This window comes from Bombina bombina, chromosome 6, assembly GCF_027579735.1.
Source record: "Bombina bombina isolate aBomBom1 chromosome 6, aBomBom1.pri, whole genome shotgun sequence".
NCBI classification, from domain to species: Eukaryota; Metazoa; Chordata; class Amphibia; order Anura; family Bombinatoridae; genus Bombina; species Bombina bombina.
The window spans coordinates 408,717,421-408,741,763 of record NC_069504.1 but is presented as its reverse complement, the minus strand read 5'-3'; the positions used below and the strand labels follow the sequence as shown (position 1 = coordinate 408,741,763).

At 36.9% G+C, this 24,343-nt stretch overlaps 1 protein-coding gene across 1 annotated transcript in view; it reads right to left on the bottom strand.

Annotated features, from left to right (window-relative positions):
• Nucleotides 1-20,113: 20,113 nt before the first annotated feature.
• The window catches only part of JAKMIP2 (janus kinase and microtubule interacting protein 2), a 218,287-nt gene continuing 214,057 nt past the window's right edge, over nucleotides 20,114-24,343 (bottom strand). The window contains 1 exon segment of the mRNA XM_053719844.1: nucleotides 20,114-20,164. Within this exon segment, the coding sequence (XP_053575819.1) occupies nucleotides 20,114-20,164 (51 nt within the window).

The following is a 24,343-nucleotide window of genomic DNA, read 5'->3' as shown; positions in this document are numbered from 1 at the left end:
GGGTTTTACTGTTGGAGGGTCTTTGTGTTTTTTTTTTTACAGGTAAAATAGCGGATTTCTTTGGGGCAATGCCCCACAAAAGGCCCTTTTAAGGGCTGTTGGTAGTTTATTGTAGGCTAGGTTTTTTTATTTTGGGTGGGCTTTTTTATTTTTATAGGGCTATTAGATTAGGTGTAATTAGGTGTAATTATTTTTTATTTTTGATAATTTCGTTTGTTATTTTTCGTAATTTAGTGTTTTTTTTAATTGGATACCTTGTAATTTTTATAGTAGTGTTAAGATTTTTTTAATGTGTATTTTAGTTTTCTTTAGTTGGTAGTTAGTTTAATTTTAGTTTAATAGTTATATTAGTTAAATTGTTAGTTTAAACTTAGTTTTTTTAATTTGACAGGTAAGTTTTAATTTAATTTAAGATAGGGAAATTGTAATTTTAATATAAAGTTAGGGGGTTTAGGAGTTACTAGTTTAAATTAGTTTATTGCGGTGTGGGGGCTTTCGGTGTAGGGGTTACTAGTTTAATTTAGTATATTTCGTTGTGGGGGGGCTTGCGGTTTAGGGGTTAATAGGTTTATTATAGTGGCGGCGGTGTCAGGGAGCGGCAGAATAGGGGTTAATAACTTTAGTATAGTGGGGGCGATGTGGGTGGCTGGCAGATTAGAGGTTAATAAATTTTATTAGTGATATAGTAATATAGTATTTGCGATGCGGGAGGGCCTCAGTTTAGGGGTTAATAGGTGTTAGTGTACTTTGTAACAGTTTAGTTATAAGTTTTATGTAACAGTTTTGTTGCGTAAAACTCATAACTACTGCTCTCAGATGGCGGTACGGATCTTGTCGTTATAGGGTGTAACGCAAGCTTTTTAGCCTCACCGCAAAACTTGTAATGGCTGCGCTATGGAAGTCCCATGAAAAACATAATTTTTACGGGTGCGAGACTGACGTTGCGTTACAGGCTAAAAGGCTTGCTGTACAGCTATACCGACAAGACTTGTAATGGCTGCGTTTTTTCAGCATTAAAAGACGAACGCACAACTCGTAATTTACCTGTTTGTGAGTTCACAAATACTGACAGAAAGTCACCAAATGAAAATGATAGACTTTACTTTATCATGTTTCTTTTTGACCAGTTCCAAGTAGTACTGATTAAATACTACACAGATTTCCTTATGCAGTTTATCCTGAAGTCCAGGTCAACTGCCATAGACCTCAGGCATTTTAAAAACTACTGTTAACCAGAAATCTTTTTATTTATTGTTCTAAAAGATTTTTGGCTGCAAAAATAATTATGTATATTATTTCTAGTGAGGGGTCTCTATAATTAAAATCATCCCACATAGCTTTCAAAAGAGAAACATTACAGAATAAAATTCCCAGTTCTTATGATGGTCCGTCATGGCAGGCACAGAACAAATACAGAATGCAAAACATTAGAAGAGAGAAAAAATAAAACATATAAATAGCTATGCATGGTACAAAAGCAATCTGTACAGTTTAATTAACAGGGTAAACTATTTCCATATCATTATTCACAGGGAGTAAAGTTGTATAAACTAAATCATTCAACTATATACAGCAATATATATATATATATACAATATTTTCTTTGCAAATAGAGGTGTCGTATAGCCGGCAGTGTTAACAGTGTGGCACAGTTGGTGTGCATATTAATTTGATGTACAAATATAGTTGACAGCAGGGATGAATACAAAAAAAAGTACATTCATTTTACCAGGTTGTAACATTATGCAACATAACATGGCAGGTATAAACTAGAAACAGAAAAAAGAATGAAGTCTTTGGTTTCCATACAAAGTACAATGCCATTTCTGGAAACCAATGGATTATACAGCACTACAGGTTTGTACTATCAAGAGTATAGATTGTCATTACTAGTTTGTTGGAAAAAATAATATTATTTCTAACTGCGTGATCTTGCTAATTACTTATTTTGAATGATCCATTTTTAATTCCCCAGCACTAGTTTACTACAATGGTTTAACTGTTGCCTTTATCTTGTTATTAAATTATACTGACCAGAGTAGAACTATTGTATCTCACAGGCATGTAGTTGCTTATTACACTCTGTGTATATGAACTGATGATCTCAAGCATGTACTGTTTATCTTCTCAAAAATGATTTCAAGGTCCCTTGCAATTGTATGAAAATGATGTCCTATTTTTAACAAAATATACAAGTATGCTAGAAAGTAACTGCACTATTAAAAAAAAAATATGTTGAAAAACTGCTCCTAACTTTATGTCATAAGAAGTTTCCCTTTTATAGACCTTTTCTCAAAAAGGCAAAAAAATAATAAAAAATAGTTCCTTTCCATGAGAGCAAACTGAAGAAGAATGAAGGGGTGTGTTTCTGTAGCACTTTTGGCCTGTATTTATCAAGCTGTAGATGCATCTTGGGAGCCTGCTGTTACCTGACCTCACCACTACCTCAGACATGACAGAGTCCAGGATGATAAAAATGATCAGCTCTTGCAGTATTGGCTGTATGAGGGCAGGCTAAAGGGCTGCACCCTCACTTGTGTGTACTATATTAAATGAGGGTGGGGGATGGTGCCTCACAAGCCCCAAACATGAGAAGACAGGTTCCCTGTCTGGGAAACTAGTTTCCGCTATTTGCGAAATGGGTGCTCATATGTAAAACAGTTAGAAATATTGTAGCAAACACTGCTAATATATAATGCTAAGTTTTTAAGGGAAATTGTAATTTTAATATAAAGTTGGGGGGGTTTAGGGGTTACTAGTTTAAATTAGTTTATTGCGATGTGGTGGGCTTGCGGTGTAGGGGTTACTAGTATAATTTAGTATATTTCGTTGTGGGGGGCTTGCGGTTTAGGGGTTAGTAGGTTTATTATAGTGGCGACGGTGTCAGGGAACGGCAGAATAGGGGTTAATAACTGTAGTATAGTGGGGGTGATGTGGAGGGCTGGCAGATTAGGGGTTAATAATATTTAAATAGTGTTTGCGATGCGGGAGGGCGGCGGTTTAGGGGTTAATAACTTGACGATGTCGGGGAGCGGCGGAATATAGTACACACAAGTGATGGTGCAGTCCTTCCGCCTGCCCTCATACAGCCAATAGTGCAAGAGCTCATATGTAAAACAGTTAGAAATATTGTAAACACTGCCAATATATCATGCTAAAGACACATGCACACTCCTGAGACTACCTATGATATCATGGAGAGTAGTTATGTTTCAAAAAAATATTTAAAAAGAAATAGTTCATTTTTACTTTATCGTCCCTTCTTGAGTACAAAAATTGTTTGCACATAAAATAGACAGGGACCTGTGGAAGTGAATGTTTACATGTTTTGCATGATATTGAGATTATGTTAGCACAAATACATGTAACAATCAGAATATTTCCTCTACACTCTTTCCCTCTGTGAAAATCCCTGCCATATTGCTGTGACTTTACTTTCATTGGGAAATGAGTGGATCAGGAATACCCTCATCATTTCCCTTCTAAATAAAAGAAGCAAAAGGAGATTGTATTATACCAAGGAAGTTTGGGACTGCAGTTTTGATATTCTATAGTTTAAAGGATTGATGGAGGGGTTCAACCAAAATATATCTGAACAACTTTAGCTTTTAATACTGATGATGACCATGATTAGAAATGAAGTCTGTGAAACCTGTAGTGCTGTATGGAATAAGAATGTTCTGTACAAAGCACAGAGGCAATGGGATCTCCACTGTAGCACATAATTAACTGTACTACGAAACTCTTTCTTTTGCATGCAATTAGTTAAGAGACTATCTCCAGCATATAGTGGTTAAATTGTACAAGCGTACTAAATGCTTTGAGTGTTTAGGCACAAGGCACTACAACTGCTAATTTGACTTTTGATAACCACATTCCTAAAACGAAACATTAAGTAAAACTAGAAATCAGGGTAGCGTCTTAGGTGCTATATACAGTACTGTAAATTAGTAGGTGCACAGTGATGAGATCAAATCGTGCAATTACAGTAGGTAGAGTATTAAAGCAATTGTGTGCAGATTGTTCTCAGAAATAAGTGTTTTTTCAATAATAGCTTAAGCTGCTTTTTTAAACCATTAATGTCACACACAAAAAATGGTAGAACAAAATGAGTTCTTGCAGTAACTTTTTCAATAGAATATTTAAACATTTTTTAATTTTCAACTAATGTATTGCAAACTTTAGATGGAAAAGCAAGCCGTAGAGTTTCTTATTATCTATGTGTCCATTTGTTTAGTTTCGGTTCAATTCCCTGTTATAAGTGCTCTTGAAATATGGGTGGTGCACAATATTAGCTAAACCCAATATGAACTGAATCTTGAGTACAGAAAATAAATATTTAAAAAGAATCAATGAAATTCTCAGTAATTATGTTTTTTTTCCCCTCCACATTTCCTGAGTTAAAACAAATATCATCCCTGTAGTAAGAAAACCAGACAGTTAGAATTTAATATTTTATTGTAAATAACCTCTGCAGGGTTATGAATATGTCTCCGGCATTGTCCTTTGCAGATTCAGTTCATTCTTTCATAGGAATTTGAGTGTTACATTAAAAAGTTCCCCCTGCACAGCAGGGAATAGAGTGTTTTTCAGTAACTTTGGTTCTATGCCCAAGACGCATATACATGTAAATATATATATGTTTTTTGACCTGCTGTTCCTTGTGAATTCAGAAGGATACAAGTCCAGATTCTTCTTTTGAATCAACGCTTACATATCCACTGAATGCAGCATATACTTTAGACTGAACCACACGGGAGCTGCCAAGCAGCAGATCAGGACCAATGGCTTTAAAATACAATATTCAGTAGTCACAAGGTTTTGTTGTTTCAGCACAGGTGTAAACAGTGTTCTCTCCTCTGCATGAGCGGAAGCATTTGTCTTTCTGCAAGGGCTCATCCATGTTGTCTATCACTCTGTAATACAGACACATACAATGCCGTCAGTTTATATTACACATTACAGCTCAGCAATTACAAATTAGTGAAGAAGATGGGAAAATGAGCTATCACTTGCTGAACATAAATATTATTAAGGTGGAATAAAAAGAAACTGGTGGTTGATGGATTCACCAACAATATTAGCCTTTTCCAGGGGTGGCAAACCTTTTTGAAAAGTGTGTGCCAGAATTACCATCTACATTTTATATTTCACAGACCAGTATGGCTGTTGTTTCACAAACCACACATATATAATTTACACATGTGTATATTCAAATCATTTTACAAACAGCTTATGACATTTTATCCTGGCTCTGAACTATAATTAATATCTGGAAATCCAGTCATTCAAAACACATATAGCTACATGCAAATAATTATCCTGTATTTAACGTATAACGTCATATAGAACACTGATCTCCTAAAAACTAAGAAGAGTCAGAATAACCAGAAGGAATCAACCTAGGTGCCCATTAAAATAGAGAGGCCCCATAAATAAAACTAAAGTTAAGTTGCCATATAGTTACGATCACTAGTCTGTAAACATCTTTTTTTTTCTAGATATAAACTCAAGTGGGAATAAAGCCACACAGTCCTCATGCCTCTGCTATAAAGGTGAATGTCTAGCACAGTGCACATGCACAGTTATGCAAGGGAATCATTTACCACACTATAGTAAACAGTAAAGGCATATGGCTATATTCCTTAACCCCTTAACAACTAACGCCGTACCCTGTATGACGCTGGTCGTTATGCCCTTAAGGACCAGCAACGTACCCTGTACGTCACTGCAGTCCTGGAGGCCCATTTATCAAGCTCCGAATGGAGTCACCAGGAACACAAGTTATGGAGCACCAGTCTAAAGACCGCTGCTCCATAACCCTGTCCGCCTGCTCTGATGAGGCGGACAGGAATCGCCACAATTCAACCCGATCGAGTATGATCGGGTTTATTGACACCCCCCTTGGCCGCGAGTCTGCAGGGGGCGGTGTTGCACCAGCAGCTCTTGTGAGCTGCTGGTGCAATGCTGAATATGGAGAGCGTATTGCTCTCCGCATTCAGCGATGTCTGTCGGACCTGATTCGCACTGTCGGATCCGGTCCGACAGACATTTGGTAAATCGGCCTCCTGGGCTTCTCTCTGCCGCGATGTCACTCAAAATAGCGAGATCTCGCTATTTCTGCATGCCCCATCGCTGGAGCTGTGTTCGGTCCAGCGGAGATCTCTGTCGGTAATGCGCAGGGCTGGGAGTGTGCATGCCCCCGCTTCAGAATATACGATCACAGTAAAGTGATCGTGTGAGGAAAGGTAGGTGAGGGATGGTGGGAGGGGGGGGGGGGTAAAGGTTGGGAAAGAAATCTCTTGGGGGGAATAAATTATGGGAATTAAGAATAAAAATGGCAAATTTATTGCTAAGTGGGTACTGGCAGGCAGCTACCAGTACCCAAGATGGCGGCAATTAGGTAGAGGGGGGGTTAGAGAGCTGTTTGGGGGGGATCAGGGAGGTTGGGGGCTAAGGGGAGATCCAACACTGCAGAATAATATATATAAAATATATATATATGTTATCAAATTTGCTTTTTTCTCTCGGTATCTTTTATTGAAAAATAAAACTAGGTAGGCTCATAAGAGCTCAGGAGTGTGCATGTGTCTTAAATTCTCTTTGGCAACAGTGTTTTGCAACATTATTTGTAGCTTTGTATTACAATATTAAAAAACACTGCAGCCATACATGGCCGGCGCTTGTGCAAGGCAAAATAGGCAGCGGCCTTAGGATGCCCCCAGCAGGAGGTGGATCTGTATGGGGCCGCATGAGTGAAAATGTTGTCAATGTGGAAGCGGCTGCCAGCCAGCCTGTAGTGCGCACACAGCGTTAATCTGTGCCTGGCTGAAATTTACAAGATATTTGGGCATGGAGCTTGCTTGCGCTAAGCCTGTGCACAGTGTGAAGTCTGAGAGGGAAATTGAGAGGTGGATGCCTGGTGCTGTGTGACTAAGACTCTGAGTGAAAATGAGCCACGTGAGTGAAGCCCAGGCCAGACCGGTACTGTCTGAAGTAAAGAGGTAGGAGGGTGGGGGTCTGGGGGCAGATTGCAGAGGCCATAAGAAGCGGTAGATGCACAGCCCGGGGCTGTGCACGTGACATGACAGTGTGAGTGACAGGGACCAACGGCGGCAGTGCGGCACTCTGACTGAGCTGAGTTACAGACAGTAATATTATAATTTTGGCAAGTGAAGTCAAGTGACATTGGCAATTACCCCCCCAGGCAGCTAAGGTGTTGACTTGAGACAGAGCAGAGGAGAATAGTGAGTACACTGGCTGGCAGCCGTATTAACCCCAACAATTTAATCAAACAGTCACTTACACAGACTCAGTCACGACCCACATATATTTAAATATATTAGCCTTTTTTATTAGAACTGGCTGTTATATAAAAAGGGTCTGGCAGACTTTGCCCTGGGTCTGGGGCCCAGTGAGGTGTACTTAGACTTCTGTTTTTTTTATCTCTTTGCAGGGGTTAAAGTAAACACATAATTATATGGCAGCATTTGTGAGAGAAAATACAATGCACTTTTATTATTGTATTTTTATGTATGACTGTCCAGATGCAAAATCACATATTACTTCATTAAAGGGGCATGAAACCCAAAAATGTCATAATTTAGATAGAGAATACAATTTTAAACAACTTTACAGTTTACTTCTTGTTCTGTCTATTATATGCTTATTATGTTCATGTTGATGACATCTGGTGGTTTCATGTTGCAATTACAGCTTGGTTCCTCTCAAGAATAAAACAGGAAGTGTTAATAAAGTTTGATAATAAAAAGTCTTACTTTCAGTTTCTCAGCAGCCATCTTAGCCTCAAGAAGCATGGAAATCAGCTCCTAACATTTGCCTCTAAATATACATATGCCTGTAAGTTATTTGTTGTTTGCTCTAAGAGTTCATTGTACATTTGAATTGCATTGTTATTTGCTGTAAGGATTAAATGTAAGCTCTCTGTGTTAGAAACATGTATTATTGTATGTATTGCAAGCACCACGTGTAACTACATATTGTAATTTCAACTTTTCTTATTGTATTGCAGTTTTACAAAAATAACTATTCAGAAGTAAAATCAGTTTGGAATAAACACAAATCTATTTCTGTCTGGTTTGTTAACTAGCTGTCTAGCTATCAGTAGTGAGGACAGTACAGTAAAAAGGCATGCTATATCAAGGCAAGATACAGAGCTGCATTGTATAGTAAAAAGGCAGGCTATATCAGGGGAAGATACAGAGCTGCATTGTAAAGTAAAAAGCATGCTATATCAAGGGAAGATATAGGAGCTGCATTGAAAGGTGAGAAGCAATAACAAGCAAGATACAAAGGCTGCATTTTAAAGTAAAAAGCAGTAAATAACAAGCAAACATACAAGACCTGCAATTTAAAGTGAAAGGCAGTAAAAATTATTTGCACAAGAACTGCATTTAAAATATTGTGCTACTTTAACCTGATCACTATGAACCAAGATAAGAGTGTTGATATGATGCAGCAAACTTTAGAGACCAGATCCTATGCCTCTGGCTCTAAATATTCAATGCGCTCCAGCAGATCATCAGCCAGTTCTGCAGGACTCAGAGCCCGTGCTAAAGCACAAGCAGCCCAGGCACAAGTTTCTTATGCTGAAAAAGAAGCAGACATGATAAAGAAGAAAGCAGCACTAGAAGCAGAGGCAGCAAGGCGCAAAGCAGATATGGAAGCAGAGGCAGCAAGGTGCAAAGCAGATATGGAAGCAGAGGCAGCAAGGTGCAAATCAGATATGGAGGCAGAGGCAGCTAAGCGCAAAGCAGAGACAGCAAGGTGTGAAGCTGAAACAGCGCAACGCAAGGCAGAGTTAAAAGCTAATATGCATGTGCTAAAGATTCAAAGGGCAGCAGTTGCAGCATCTGCAGAAGCAGCAGTCTATGAAGCAGCAGCTGAACTAGAAGAGGAACCACTTCAAGATTTTGCAGAAATAACTACCCATGATTCAGTACAAAGGACTCGTGAGTATGTACAGAACCATGCTCTAGACCAAGATAAAACAGAGCATGCTCCTATCCAACCTATGTCCAGCATAATGCCACAGTTTCCTGACTCAACATATTTACAGTCTACTCCAAGTATTCCTGACTTGCACCCTCCTTCCCAGAATGACACTGCAAATGTCTCTACACCAAGAGTGCGCTTTCAAGAAAGCAGAGGTTACGCTGATCCACAATATCCATCACATTATATGGATTCTCACATATCCCCTCTCAGAAATAGTACATTAGGAACTTCAGAGACTACTGACCTAGCAAAGCACCTGATTCATTGAGAGTTAGTAAGTACAGGGCTACTAACATTTGATGATCGACCAGAGAACTACTGGGCATGGAAGACATCATTCCAAGGTGTCACCAGAGATCTTAATCTTACAGCCAGAGAAGAGCTAGATCTTTTGACTAAGTGGCTTGGACCAGAGTCATCTCAACAGGCTAAGAGAATCAGGTCAGTGCATGTTCATAACCCAATTGATGGAGTTAAAATGGTATGGCAGAGACTAGAAGAATGTTATGGCAGCCCTGAAGCTATTGAGAATGCACTGTTAAAGAAGCTAGAAAACTTCCCCAAAATCTCAAACAAAGACAACATAAAGTTAAGAGAACTTGGTGACATGTTGTTGGAGGTGAATGCAGCTAAGGCAGGAGGCTTTTTGCCAGGACTGGCATACCTAGACACAGCTCGTGGCATCAAACCAATTATTGAAAAACTGCCATATAGCCTGCAAGAAAAGTGGATTTTTCAAGGTTCCAAGTACAAAGAAGACCATCATGTCTCCTTTCCACCATTCAGTTTCTTCACCAGATTTATTGTCAACCAAGCAAAGACCAGAAATGATCCAAGCTTCATATTCTCAACATGCAGCAACCAATTTCCAGTAAATACAGAGAAGACAGGAACAAGGTACAGCAACAGACCAACGGTGTCAGTAAGAAAGACAGAAGTGTCAGCTACTAATGCAACTCCACAAGTGAAAAGCCCTTCGTGGAAATCCATGGAATCAGACAGTCCATGTCCAATTCATAATAAACCACACCCACTGTCAAAGTGTCGTGGGTTCAGAAGCAAGCACATTGATGAACCTAAAGCTTACCTGAAGGAGAATTCTATCTGCTTTAGATGTTGTGCATCCACCAGACACATTGCCAAAGACTGCAAAAATAACATAAGATGCAGAGAATGCAACAGTGACCAGCATACTTCAGCTTTGCATCCAGGTCCAGCTCCCTGGGCAGTAGAGACTCCTTTACCAAAGGGAGAGCAAGGCGGGGAGCAAGAGGAAGCTACTCCACCCACTATTGTATCCAAGTGTACAGAGGTATGCGGGAAAGGGACAAGGCCCAGATCATGTTCCAAGATTTGTTTAGTGACTGTATATCCCTCTAATAAACCTGACTGTTCTGTAAAGATGTATGCAGTGTTAGATAATCAAAGTAACCGTTCTTTAGCCAAATCAGAGTTTTTTGATTTGTTTAACATTAGTGGTGAAACATTTTCCTACACTCTAAGAACATGCTCAGGCATTACAGAGAAAACAGGGCGTAGGGTATCCAACTTCACTGTTCAGTCTATTGATGGGAAAACACATATAAAACTCCCCACACTCATTGAATGTGACATGATACCTGATGACAGGTCAGAAATTCCAACACCTGAGATTACACAGCATTTCCCTCATCTGAAATCCTTAACAGACAAGATCCCAGCACTTGACCCTAATGCACAAATACTTCTCTTGTTAGGAAGAGACATTCTGAAGGTGCACAAAGTACGTGAGCAGATTAATGGGCCTCACAACAGTCCTTATGCACAACATTTAGATTTAGGTTGGGTCATAGTTGGGGAAGTATGCTTAGGAGGAGCTCATAGACCAGCAGATGTGAACTCTTTCAAGACAAATGTGCTGCCTAGTGGGCGCACTTCTCTGTTCAGCCCATGCACTAGCTATATACAGGTAAAATAGACTTTTAATGCTTGTAAACAACAGTCATACACCCCCTCATTGTGTTATTTAGGAACTGCAACTCACAATGTGGGCAGTTTAGATGATAATGTGTTTGTTACTACTCCAAGATGGTATGTTCCTTGATGTAGTTGAAAAAGAGATGTTTATTGATGAAGCAAATTACTGGGTAGCACCCCTACCATTTCGCTTACCTCGGCTTAGACTACCAAACAACATAGAGCAAGCCCAGAAAAGACTCCTTGCTCTACAGCGTTCCTTTGTGAAAAAACCTGAAATGAAGGAACATTTTGTTAACTTTATGCAAAAGATCTTTGACCATGACCAAGCAGAACCTGCCCCACCATTGGAAGCAGGTGAGGAGTGTTGGTACCTACCAATCTTTGGTGTCTATCACCCTCAGAAGCCAGGACAGATCAGAGTAGTTTTTGACTCAAGTGCTCAGTTTGAAGGCATCTCACTGAATGACACACTCCTCAGTGGGCCTGATTTAAATAATACACTACTAGGTGTCCTTTTACGTTTCCGCAAAGAGCAAGTTGCAATTACCACTGATGTACAACAAATGTTTTACTGTTTCATGGTTAGAGAAGATCACCGTAACTATTTGAGATTTCTTTGGTTTCGTGACAATGACCTTAACAAAGAAATTACAGAGTTCAGGATGAAGGTACATGTCTTTGGGAACAGCCCTTCCTCAGCCATAGCCATTTATGGTCTAAGACAAATAGCAAAGCAAGGAAAGAGTGAGTATGGCGAAGATGTAGAACAGTTTATCTTGAGGAATTTCTATGTAGATGATGGACTCGCATCTGTGCCTACTGAAGCTGAAGCAGTCAGTCTCCTGCAGAGAGCTAAGGACATGCTCGCAGGATTAAATCTCAAGCTACACAAAGTGGCATCCAACAGAAGTCCAGTAATGGAAGCATTTCCTGCAGATGACAGAGCTAAAGATCTAAAGGACCTTGTTCTAGGTGTCGATCCTCTACCCCTCCAAAGAAGCTTAGGAGTAAGTTGGAACTTACAGACTGACAGTTTCACTTTTCAAGTGTCCAAAGAGGTAAAACCTTTCACACGGAGAGGTATCCTGGCTACAGTAAACAGTCTTTATAACCCACTTGGGTTTGCATCTCCAATCACTATGCAAGGTAAATCTTTAGTCAGAGAACTCTCAACAGACCAATGTGACTGGGATTCCCCACTCTCACCAGATAGAGAAGCTCAATGGAGAGCATGGACAGAAGACTTGATCCATCTTGAAGATCTCAGTATTCCCAGACCCTATGTGCCGGTGTCACTATTGTCCACAGTAAGAAAGGAGGTATGTGTTTTTTCTGATGCTTCTACTGTAGCGATAGCAGCTGTGGCATATCTCAGAGTCATAGACAGTAGCGGTCAATGTCATGTAGGCTTTATTATGGGCAAATCTAAACTAGCTCCAAGACCAGCCCATACAGTGCCACGTCTAGAATTATGTGCAGCTGTTTTGTCAGTTGAGCTAGCTGAACTTATTACTGAAGAAATGGACATTGAACTTTATGCAGTTAAATATTACACTGATAGCAAAATTGTGTTAGGTTATATTCACAATACTTGTAGGAGATTTCATGTATATGTCTCAAACAGAATAATTTGTATTAGAAAATCTACTAATCCAGATCAGTGGCATTATATTAACACCAGTCAGAATCCAGCAGATCATGGTACAAGACCAATTCAGGAAGCTTACCTAAAACATACCAACTGGTTCTCAGGCCCAGGTTTCTTAAATCAGACAGATACAAGTGATCAATCTGAAGCTAAAGTATTTGACCTCATTGAACCAGATTCTGACAGTGAGATCAGACCTGAAGTGACAGCTTTAATAACTGAAGTGTATGAACGCCAGGTAGACTCACATAGATTTCTCAGATTCTCAAAGTGGAAGTCCCTTGTGAAAGGTATAGCAACACTTATTCACATTGCCAATTCATTTTCTAGCAGCCCTCAAAAGGAGTCATGTACAGGCTGGCATTGCTGCAAAGGGTTATGCCATTCCTTCGATTTCTTGCAAGCTGAAACAGTGACTATCAAATGTATCCAAACATGGAAATATAGAAAATGGAAGGAGAAACCAAATGTTCAAGAAGGAGATCTCATATTGTTGAAAGACTCTCAAGTAAAGCGCAATGGATGGACAATGCGTCTTATTGTAAAAGCCATTCCTAGTGGTGATGGTAGAGGTCAAAATCATTAAACAAGGGACTGCTAAAGTATACCTCAGACCTGTGTCAGATTTGATTGTTCTTTTTCAAAGTAAAAAGTTATCTGGTTGAATTTAATAATAATTTATAGATCATGTAATAGTGGTATATGTTTATACCAGGCGGGGAGTGTTCTGTCTATTATATGCTTATTATGTTCATGTTGATGACATCTGGTGGTTTCATGTTGCAATTACAGCTTGGTTCCGCTCAAGAATAAAACAGGAAGTGTTAATAAAGTTTGTTAATAAAAAGTCTTACTTTCAGTTTCTCAGCAGCCATCTTAGCCTCAAGAAGCATGGAAATCAGCTCTTAACATTTGCCTCTAAATATACATATGCCTGTAAGTTATTTGTTGTTTGCTAAGAGTTCATTGTACATTTGAATTGCATTGCTATTTGCTGTAAGGATTAAATGTAAGCTCTCTGTGTTAGAAACATGTATTATTGTATGTATTGCAAGCACCACGTGTAACTACATATTGTAATTTCAACTTTTCTTATTGTATTGCAGTTTTACAAAAATAACTATTCAGAAGTAAAATCAGTTTGGAATAAACACAAAGCTATTTCTGTCTGGTTTGTTAACTAGCTGTCTAGCTATCAGTAGTGAGGACAGTACACTTCTATTATCTTATTTGCTTCATACCCTTGGTATCATTTGTTGAAGGAGCAGCAATGCACTAATGGTTTCTAACTGAACGCATGGGTGAGCCAATGACAGTATATAAATGTGATGCAGTATAGCTGTAAAAAGCTGACTAGAAAATATCACCTAAACATCTCTATGTAAAAAAGAAAGATATTTTACCTCAAAAGTTTCTCAGTAGCCACATCCCATTGTAAAGGACTTCTAAGCAACAAATCAGTATGTCTGTCCCGGGACAGCTAAGGGAGTGAGTTTATGTGCACTCTCATCTTATTTCCCTATTCAGCTTAAGGAAGTTTACAATTAAATCTCATGAGAGTTAAGTGAAATCTCATGAGATCACAGTAAAAGAGTTCATGACCTCAGCACTGCTGATGCTGATTGGCTGCTGTTCATTTCTTCATTTTTCTTTTTTTTTACCTGCAGCTGGGCTGCAGCTGAGTATAACTTTTTACACAGAACTTACTCTGCTAAGCTGAAGAGATTGTGAGGTAAAATATCTTCCTTTTTTACATAGAGATGCTCAGGTGATATTTTCAAGTCAGCTTTTTACAGTTATACTGCATCAGTTTCAAGTGATTTAGCATATGAGTATTATGTCCCTTTAATAAATTGATTAAAAATGTATGTGAAGGAGCGAGAGGGAGGGGGGGGATAAATCTTGGGCAAGGGATCTGGGAGGGACATGGGGGGGTGGTATTGAGGGGGGTCAGCTACACTACAGAAAATGTTTTGATCTATACAAAAAAAATAAAAAAAAAATTTTTTTATTTTAGTACTGGCAGACTTTCTGCCAGTACTTAAGATGGCGGCGACAATTGTGAGGTGGGGGAGGGAAGAGAGCTATCTGAGGGGGGTCAGGGAGGGATTAGGGGGTGGGATGCGTTAGATGGGAGGCTGATCTCTTCACTAAAGCTAACATTAACCCTACAAGCTACCTAATTAACCCCTTCACTGCTGGTCATAATACAAGTGTGATGCACAAGCTGTTTGTAAATAATTTCAGTGAGAAACCTAAAGTTTGTGAAAAAGTTAATGATTTATTTTATTTGATCACATTTGGCGGTAATATGTTGGCATGAAATATACCAAAATGGGCCTAGATCAATACTTTGGGTAGTCTACTACACTGAAGCTAAAATGAACCCTACAAGCTCCCTAATTAACCCCTTCACTGCTGCGCATAATACAAGGGTGGTGCGCAGTGGCATTTAGCGGCCTTCTAATTACCAAAAAGTAATGCCAAAGCCATAAATGTCTGCTATTTCTGAACAAAAGGGATGCCAGAGAAGCATTTACAACCATTTGTGTCATAATAGCACAAGCTGTTTGTAAATAATTTCAGTGAGAAACCTAAAGTTTGTGAAAAAGCTTTTTTTTTAATTTTATTTGATCGCATTTGGCGGTGAAATGGTGGCATGAAATATACCAAAATGGGCCTAGATCAATACTTTGGGTTGTCTACTAAATAAATATATACATGTCAAGGGATATTCAGGGATTCCTGACAGATATCAGTGTTCTAATGTAACTATCGCTAATTTTGAAAAAAAAAATGGTTTGGAAAAAGCAAAGTGCTACTTGTACTTATTGCCCTATAACTTGCAAAAAAAGCAAGAACATGTAAACATTGGGTATTTATAAACTCAGGACAAAATTAAGAAACTATTTAGCATGGGTGTTTTTTGGTGGTTGTAGATGTGTAACAGATTTTGGGGGTCAAAGTTAGAAAAAGTGTGTTTTTTTTCCATTTTTTCATCATATTTTATAATTTTCTTAATAGTAAATTATATGATATGATGAAAATAATGGTATCTTTAGATAGTCTATTTAATGGCGAAAAAAATGGTATATAATATGTGTGTGTACAGTAAATGAGTAAGAGAAAAATTACAGCTAAACACAAACACAGCAGAAATGTAAAAATAGCCCTGGTCCTTAAGGGTGAAAAAATTGGAAAATGGTCTGGTCCTTAAGGGGTTAATAATGTTGTTATAGGTTCTCATTACCTGTACCCATCTACCTTGTCATAAAAGAAAAAAATGCACTTCTCAAAAGGGCAGCCAGCAAAGAGTCTGTAAACATTTATACAGAACAAAGTTATAGAAAGTTCCATGGTGATTTTACCAATAAAATGTATGTGCCTTGCATTGACATTCAATTATTTTACAATAAGATACATTTATCTAAATCATTTTTCAACCCCAAGTGATGTGGTTGAATTTATTTATTTTATGTTACACTGATAGCAGTTTCTTTTTGATGTGCGAGATTTCATGTCTTGGGTACTGGGAATAAAAAACAGTCCTAGAAAAATTGGAGACCAGCCCTATTTTACTTTGAGTCCATATAAAGCACACACCCCTTTTTAATCAAGGGAATTACTGGGATACTCCTTCCCTCAATATTTTTTTTTCAAAATTAAATTATATTAGTGTGTAATAAAAAAAAAAAAAAACAGATTGTTGTTATATAGGCACCGTACAACGTGATTTCATCCTTGACTCCCATTCACAGTGAAAATGATTATCCATAGTGTGATCTGGAGAAGACACTCTAAGCCATTGTGTCACTCTGTCTCACATTCGGATAGATTACAAGCTTTGTTGTACAGCTTTACTGCTGAAAAATTGGCCATTGCACATGGAATGACCAGGAACGCATATTACGAATAGCCAGTAACGTAACATACGCACTCAAACATAATTTTTTTGAGTGCAGGATTTTCATAGCGCCTGTATTACAGGTTGTGCGGTCCGGCTAAAATGCTTGCGTTACAGCCTATACTTACACGATCCATTCCGCGATCTGGGACCAGTAATTATGGATTTTGTGTAACAAAAATGTTTCACAAAACTCATAACTAAACTGTTACAAAGTACACTAATACCCATAAACTACCTATGAACCCCTAAACTGCCGCCCTCTTGCATCGCAAATACTATATTAAACTTATTAACATCGCGACTACTAAATAAACCTATTAACCCCTAATCCGCTGCCCCCGACATCACCAAAACTAAATAAACCTATTGACTCCTAATCCGCCACTCCCCAACATCGCTGACACTAATAAAAGTTATTAACCCCTAATCTGCCGCTCCCCAACACCTAAATAAACTTATTAACCCCTAAACCGCCCCCCACATCGCCAACACTATAATAAAGTATTAACCCCTTAACCTCCAGCCCCCCACATCGTAACTACTAAACAAAACCTATTAACCCCTAAACCGCCCCCACATCGCAAAACACTAAATTAAACTATTAACCCCTAAACCTAACACCCCCTAACTTTAAATTAAAATTACAATATAACTATCTTTAAAAAAATAAAAACTTACCTGTGAAATAAAAAAAAACTAAGTTTAAACTATAAATTAAACTAACATAACTATTCTAATAAAATAAAAAAAAAAATACCAATTAAAAACCTGAATTTAAAATGTAAAAAAACCCTAACACTACGAAAAAAAATAAAAAACTCTAAGATTACAAAAAATTACAAAAAACAAAATTTTATTAGGGTCAGCGATGTCGGGGAGCGGCGGATTAGGGGTTAATAACTTTTATTAGTGTCGGCGATATCAGGGGGTGGAATGCTGAAATGTTTATCTAGGTAAGCTCAGGAGCAGCAAAGAACCTAGGCTCTAGCTGCTGATTGGTGGCTGCATATTTGTATATATGTACCTATTGTCATTGGCTCACCCATGTGTTCAGTTAGAAACCAGTAGTGCATTGCTGCTCCTTCAACAAATGATACCAAGAGAATGAACCAAATTAAATAATAAAAGTAAATTGTAAAGTTGTTTAAAATTGTATGTTGTACCTAAATCATGAAAGACAATTTTTGGGTTTCATGTCCCTTTAATGGTCCAGAAAAAATACTGGTTTTAAAGTCTACCACTAGTATTAAAGGGACATTAAACACTAAATAAATCATTGCTTGAATGATGTATTCAGAGCTAAGATTAGCCTGAGAACAAATTGTTCATGTATTTTTAAAAATATTAGTTGTTAAAATATTTAAAAAAATATGGGTACAGTTAAAGGGAGATTCCGGTCAAAATTTAAATGCACATAGATGAATAACATCTTTGAATAGAAACATATTTGCAATATGCATACATTGGCAAAAATGCTTCTAGTAAAAAGTTATTACTGTTTAAGTGTTAACATTTTTCTCTGCATGTGCATGTGAAGCATAGCTAGATATTCTCAGTGCACAAGCATTTCAAATACTCCAGCTGCTCATAGTCTCAGTGGGGCTTGTATCATGTCAGCAATTAACAAATTGAGTTATTACCAGATGGTACAAGCACCTAAGGCTCTCTAAGCAAGTGCTGTGTTTAAAATGCTGGTGCACAGTGCATACTTACATATGCTTTAGAAACAGCTATAGCTTTCATTAGAAGCACTTTTGCTAATACATGTATATTACAAACATGCTTCTATTCAAAACTGAAATACATCCATGTGAATTCCAATTTTGTCTGGAATGTCCCTTTAATGTTCATAAAGCAGTGGCTGCAGCCATATTGTAACTTAGGTTACACTGAGGCCAATTAGGAATGGTTATGAATGGCTTACTAGAGTGTGCAACCAATAACCAATGTGTGGAATGTAGCTGTGTCTGCACTTCCATGTTTAACATGAATTGGAAAGCCCTCAATATTCAGAATTAAATTACAAGAAAGGAGAACAAAATACATAATGAAAGTATATTACAAAGTTGTTTTACTACATGTAATTAAACAATTTATATTACTATCTTGAGGTGTTTGATGTCCCTTTAAGGAAAGATATACACAGATTTCACAGGTGCTTTAGTATGAAACTTTACTGCTGTTCCTGTCATACTGAAATCCACACTAGAGTCCACTAATAGGATGTCTGAACTTTTGCAGTTCTGGTGTGGGATCTAGGCTCTAGTTTTGCCTTCTCCTCTACAACATGTATAAACATTATTTCCTGTAAGTATTGCTATATGTTCTTAAAGCTTTATAGCATTAAATAATTAACATTAAGCATTTTTATTACTCACAAAAATGTTGATTAAGCATAGTTTAGAAAAAACTCTGCAGTGCCCTTTCATTATTAATTTAGCCAGCTTTTCTTGTAGTTTAAAGTGATAGTAAACATTACTATATTGCTGCACATTTTAAACATATGCTATAAGCTCATAAGGCTAATGTTAATCTTATAGCTGAGAACATTTTGTAAATGCATATTTTGTTTTTTTTTAATGAGCACCTACAAGCTTTTACTGGCCGACAAGCAGGAGGTTACAGGCCATCAAAATGACTGCATAATTTGAATTTGAAATGAGCAGGGGAATATTTTTTGGGGCAAATTGTAAAGTTAATTCAATGTTCCCTCCCCCTGTATCATGTGACAACCATCAGCCAATCACAAAATGCATATATACTGTACACTTTTGCACATGCTCAGTAGGAGCTGCAGCCTCAGAACGTGTGCATATAAAAAGAATGTGCATATTTTGATAATGGAAGAATATTAGACAGCTTTCTTTTTAAATTGCATTATTTATCTAAATCATAAAACTTTAATTTTGACTTTAGTGGCCCTAATTGGCTTACTACATATTAATTGTGGCGTGCTTTTGTGCTGAAATAGATTTCCATCAGTACAACACAGTTCTAATTGGCTGTAAACTTGCACAGAGCAGGGCAGCTGGCAGGAGCTTGCAAGGGCTAATTAAAAGGTGAAAATATGTATTTACAAAGCATTGTGTTATAGTAATATTTACTATCACTTTAACTTTCAAAATTGTGGATTTACCATTCCCTAAATACAAGCTGGGGTGCATAATGCACAGTGATTGCTTGCAACAAAGGAAATCATCTAAACATACTTGAGAATACAAAACAATGCAAAACATCCTAACAAAACAACAGGTTTAAATACTTATAGCACATTTATTATGTATGCAGATCTTTTGCAATGCTCTGCTTCAATGTTGATATATTTATATATATATATATATATATATATATATATATATATATATATATATATATATATATATATATATATATATATATATATATATAAAAGACATGCTTTAATGTCCACTTTACATCTTTTGAAATTATTCATGGAATGCTCTGCAGTGAATACATAAAAATTATGTGAAAACATTAGAAAAAAGACAAACGTATGTATTTGGTGATGAAAGGAAGCACTCAATAGCTCTTACCTGTTTTAGAGGTAACGTAAGTTAGCATCAAGGCCATAAAATGAAGGCGAGAGAGAAGAACAAGAATAGAAAAAGAAACTGCAGAAGGAAAGAATAGGGTTTTAGCTAAGTAGAAAAGTTATTTATACCAAGCAAATGTCAGTAGGAACAAAGGTGTAATCCATGCAGTACCAGCAATAACAGTAGTAACAAACAACGACTTATAAACAGACATTTTTATGTTTTCCATTTAATGTCATCTCTATGATCTCATATTTATCAGGGTTGTTTTTATGTAGTTTATTAGAAACAGGAATGGTGTTTTTTAAAGTGACATCAAACATTTTATTTGTTCATTTGTTGAAAACTTTTTTTTGTTTTAACGAACTTCTATCACTACTTGCGCTGGGAGCCGTCACGTTTAATAAAGCAGTATCAGTTGTTTTTAATAGTAAACAGATTTTACATAGCCTCTTCATTTTTTAATAAAAAAGAAATATTTGTAACATATATATTTATAACTCTCATAAGTATTAAACATAATTATGAGAAAAATATTTCTTTTACTCCTGTACATCACCTGTCGCAAGGGTCTTCCAAGGCATTAAAGCTCTCTTTGTGCAAAAGACAGACGAGGAACCCAGGGGTTAAACGTTATTTGCAACAGTATACATTATGTATATATATAACATAGTTACAATGTGCCCCAATTTAGGGCTAGATTACGAGTGACGCTCTAATTGTTGCGCGCAATCAATAAGGGGAATTTTGCAGCTCTTTGTTGGAAATAGCATGTGTATTACAAGTTGAAAGTAAACATGTTTGCTTGAGCGCAATCAAAATTAACACGCATCGGGTTAGTGTGACTTCAGAGCTCTGGTTAACTGTTACAAAAGACTAAAAAGTGGCACAAAAAAACATCAAAAATATATTTAAAAGTATAGTTACACTCATAATAACATTGTCTGATAGAAATTATTATTATTTTTAAAAAAAATGAATAAAAAAGTTTTAAGTGCTCAAAGATATGAGGTCTCAGGTGTTAAAAAAAATGTGTGTACATATGTTTTTAAATATTTCTGTGTTTTGTATATTTACTGAACATATTTCACATTCCAATGTTCTCCAGTTACAGGTTAATGTCCTTTTTATTGTAAATACATATTTCTTTATATATCTGTATATACCTATATATCTATTCCTATAGATAGATAGGTATAGATATGAATTTTACATGAACATGATCATATATACTTCAAACAGTTGATGGCTTGATGCAGGAACAAGCTTTACAGAAAAAACAGAAAGCAGAAGGAGTAAACAGGATGATCTATACAACCACGTTCACCCCAGAAAGATTGGGTTTTTCAAGGATTCTGAAAGAGAACTGGGACATTATCTCTTCCGACAAGGCCTTACCGATGTTCCAGCTGGAACCACCTATGGTGAGATTCAGGAGGGGACAATCCCTAAAGGATTTGCTCCTACGGCCTGATAATAGGGAAAGCTATACCCAGACAACATGGTTGAATTCCTCCAACAAAGATTGCTTCCAATGCAGTGGTTGCATTACCTGTGTAGGATTAACCCAGAGCACACATTTTCTCCATTCATGGTCTAACAAAAAGTACCTAATTAACTATAGGGTCATCTGTACAACAAGGTTTATTGTGTACTTGTTACACTGCCCATGTGGGCGGTTCTATGTGGGCAAGACCCAAGATGATCTGAGGACTCGAATAGCAAACCACCGCTCAGCAATAAGAACAGCCATTAAAAATGGAACATTTGAGCAACCGGTGGCCAGGCACTTCCTGGAATCTGAACATACCGTTTCAGACCTCAGATATCTCATCATAGATCACATTCCAGTGAAACCTACAGGTGGCAATAGGGCTAGGAGCCTTTTACAAAGGGAATCCAGGTGGATCTTCAACCTGGATACCCTTGTACTGAAAGGTTTGAATGTGCACTTGGATTTCCAGTGCTTTTTGTAGGTGTGCTCCTGGTCATATCCACATAGCCCAACATATGAAATGCTTAGCAACTATCTTTTTTTGATAGTCCTGAGTTTAGAATTGTGAGCTGGCTTAACCGCACATTTGTATGCTTTGACTGCGATTAGATTTTTGGGTTAAGATACCTCTCTTCAGCTGGTAAAGGGGTCTTATTGCATTATGGTACCTTGTGTTCTAATCGAATATGACTGTATTAAAATAGGACTGTATAGAATCAGTGTATTTAACTATTCCTTAGGTAGGTTGTGTTCTATCTGATTGTCTCTAAATAGTGCTATTCAGTAACATACATTCTGGTATATACTATGTTTGTGCAATTAAAAAGTAAGCTATAACTAAGTATATTTATTTTACAAGGGTGCTGTAATACATGTTTGGTTGTAGTGATTGAAATTTTTCTACCCACAATTTTGCAGCAGCGGAGGCTGTGACTGTTAAACAGATGTAGTATTAAGCTATGCTGGGGTTGGTAGAAGTCACAGTGACATATTATGTAATATGTTTTGACTTTTAGGTATTCGTGTCCAGTTGGTGATGCCGTCCGCTCTCCTGCACATGCGCAGTTGTTCCAGGAGGACGCTGACGGTCAGTCACATGGAGGTGGGAGCACTATTTAGGGGATTGAGGTAAGATTGTTTTTATTCTATTGTGGTCTGAGGACGGGGGAGACTCCGAAAACGTTCACCATTAAATGGTTTATTGCTAAAAACGGCAAGTGCTTGTCTTTTGGAAATACTGTATATATATATCATATTTAATTAAAAGTACATTATTACAACATTACATATGAATGTAGAATATGCGGTTTGCACATCAGGCTTTACAATTAAGATTATAACGTGGTTGGGTTAGAACACATGAAAACTAAGTAATCTTAAGGTGTGTTATTGAAATATTAAATTTAAAATATTTAAAAAATCATAAAAATAAGGAAATATTATTAAACATACTGTAAAATAGTCTAAATAATCCATAGAATATATCTATATAGTTTACAGTATGTTTGTTTTAATATTTGAATACATTTTTTAATATTTTAATAACCCGCCTTTAGATTACAAAGTTTTTATGTGCAATAACCTGACCACGTTAAAATCTAAATCGCAAATTCTGATGCGCAAAATGCATATTTTACATTCCTATGTTCTTGACATAGAAATAAATGTATTTTTCATTATTAAATATATATTTCTATAATTAAATATATATTTCTATATATAATCCACTGAACTAAATGCACTCCCACGAACAGTAAATTTCAATTCTGCCAGGGTACTATAGAAAGCTAAAATATCCAAGTTATAACACAAGCACTCACTGGACTTGATACAGGTGAAATAAAAAGTGTTTTATTCCATATAAACAAGTGATGTTTTGGGGTGTTCACCCCTTCATCAGACTGTTGGTCTGATGAAGGGGTGAACACCCTGAAACGTCCCTTGTTTATATGGAATAAAACACTTTTTATTTCACCTGTATCAAGTCCAGTGAGTGCTTGTGTTATAACTTGGATATTTCTATGTATATATATATATATATATATATATATATATATATATATATATATATATATATATATATATATATATATATATATATATATATATAAAATACATATCTATACCTATAGTAATAGATATATAGGTATATACAGCTTTTGGAAGAATGCCTTCCTTTCTCAAGCCTGACTCAAAATACGAGTGGAACCCGACGCTAAAAACCTTCATTCAGCGATGTTATCGCTAGAGGGGGCACTAATTTGCGCTGCACTCAAAATCTAACCGTTAATAGGCAGCATTATATAAGGCATTAATATGAGTAGAAAATTAAACACACTTATAGGGACATGAAATTCATTTTTTTTCTTTCATAATTCAAATAGACTATGTAATTTAAAACAACTTTCTAATTTAAATTTATTATCAATTTTTCTTTGTTCTCTTGGTATCTTTTGTTGGAATGCAGGGATGTATGCTTAGGAGCTGCCCCATTTCTGGAGCACTATATGGCAGCAGTTTTGCAAGAATTATATCCATTTGCAAGAGCACTAGATGGCAGAACTATTTCCTGCCATGTAGTGAGTACTCCAGATACTTATCTAGGTATCTCTTTAACACAGAATACCATGGGAACAAAGCAAATTTGATAACAGAAGTAAATTGGAAACTTTTTTAAAATTGCATGCTCTGTCTGAATCACAAAATAAAGGTTTTGGGTTTCATACCCCTTTAATAACTTGATAAAATATTAATTTAAAATT